Source organism: Nicotiana sylvestris, chromosome 1 (genome assembly GCF_000393655.2).
Source record: "Nicotiana sylvestris chromosome 1, ASM39365v2, whole genome shotgun sequence".
NCBI classification, from domain to species: Eukaryota; Viridiplantae; Streptophyta; class Magnoliopsida; order Solanales; family Solanaceae; genus Nicotiana; species Nicotiana sylvestris.
Window position 1 is genome coordinate 74,981,503 of NC_091057.1, and position 1,430 is coordinate 74,982,932.

Genomic DNA, 1,430 nt, shown 5'->3' on the forward strand with positions numbered 1-1,430 from the left:
CTTTACCCCTACCTTGTGAAGGTAGACAGACTATTTCTAATAGACCCTCGACTCAGAAAAACATAAGTACCACATTAATTAAAAGATAGACAATGAGGGACAACACCAAAAAGCCATATAAAAGTAGCAGAAACAACACGATAATAAGATGATCAAAATAAAAGAAAATGATGGGTAGTCATAGAAACCTACTACCAACAGAATGCGAGAGTGCGTACTAATCCTACTGGTATGAACAATCTATCACCTACCCAACTACCCTAATCCTCGACCTCCACATCTTCCTATCAAGGGTCATGTCCTCGATCAGTTGAAGCTGCGTCATGTCTTGCATAATCACCTCTCCCCATTTCTTCTTCAGCCTACCTCTACCTCTCTGTAGGCCCTCAAATGTCAACCTCTCATACTTCCTCACTGGGTCATCTGTGCTCCTCCTCCTCACATGTCCAAACCACCTAAACCTCGCTTCACACTTCTTGTCCTCAATGGGGGCCATACCCACCTTGTCGTGAATAACCTCATTCCTAATCCTATCTAACCTGGTATTCCCACACATCCATCTCAACATCCTTATCTCTGCTACCTTCATCTTCTAGATATGGGTGATCTTGACAGGCTAACACTCAGTCTCATACAACATACTCAGTCTAGCCACCACTCTATAAAACTTTTCCTTAAGTTTTGGTGGAACCTTATTGTCACACAAAACACTAGAAGCGAGTCTCTGCTTCATCCATCTTGCCTTAATACGATGTGTGACATCTTCATCAATCTCCCCATCCCCCTGAATAATAGACCCAAGGTACTTAAAACTTCCTCACCTAGGGATGACTTGCGAGTCACGCCTCACCTTCCCTTCCCCTCACTGAGTCTCACCACTGAACTTACACTCCAAATACTCTATCTTGGTCCTACTAAGCTTGAATCCTTTAGACTCCAGGCCTACCTCCATACCTCTAACCTCGCGTTCACACTGCCTCGCGTCTTGTCAATCAATAAAATATCATATGCAAATAACATGCACCACGGCACCTCCCCTTGGATGTGGCGCGTCAGAACGTCCATCGTCGGGGCAAACAAAAAAGGGTTGAGTGTTAACCCCTGGTGCAGCCCCATAATGACCGAAAAATGGTCTGAGTCCCCTCCTACCATCCTTACTTAGGTTTTTGCTCCATCATACATGTCTTTAATCACCCTAATATAGGCAACATGTACACCTCTAGCCTCCAAACACCTCCATAAAACCTTCCTTGGGACTTTATCGTATGCCTTTTCTAAGTCGATGAACACCATATCCAAGTCCCTCTTCCTCTCCCTATACTGCTTCATCAAACTCCAAACAAGGTGAATGGACTCTGTAGTTGAGCGCCCCGGCATGAACCCAAATTGATTCTCAGAAATAGACACACTCCTCCTCACCCTTAACTCCA

General features: G+C 44.6%; 1 protein-coding gene across 1 annotated transcript; it reads right to left on the reverse strand.

Annotated features, from left to right (window-relative positions):
- Nucleotides 1-247: 247 nt before the first annotated feature.
- Nucleotides 248-589, reverse strand: LOC138871480 (uncharacterized). Its single transcript, XM_070149364.1, has one exon. The coding sequence runs from the start codon at nt 587-589 to the stop codon at nt 248-250; it is 342 nt and encodes a 113-aa protein (XP_070005465.1).
- Nucleotides 590-1,430: the final 841 nt, after the last annotated feature.

Excerpts from the sequence above, each read along its gene's own strand:
- LOC138871480 (XM_070149364.1), bottom strand. The coding sequence starts at position 589 with ATGAAGGTAGCAGAGATAAGGATGTTGAGATGGATGTGTGGGAATACC.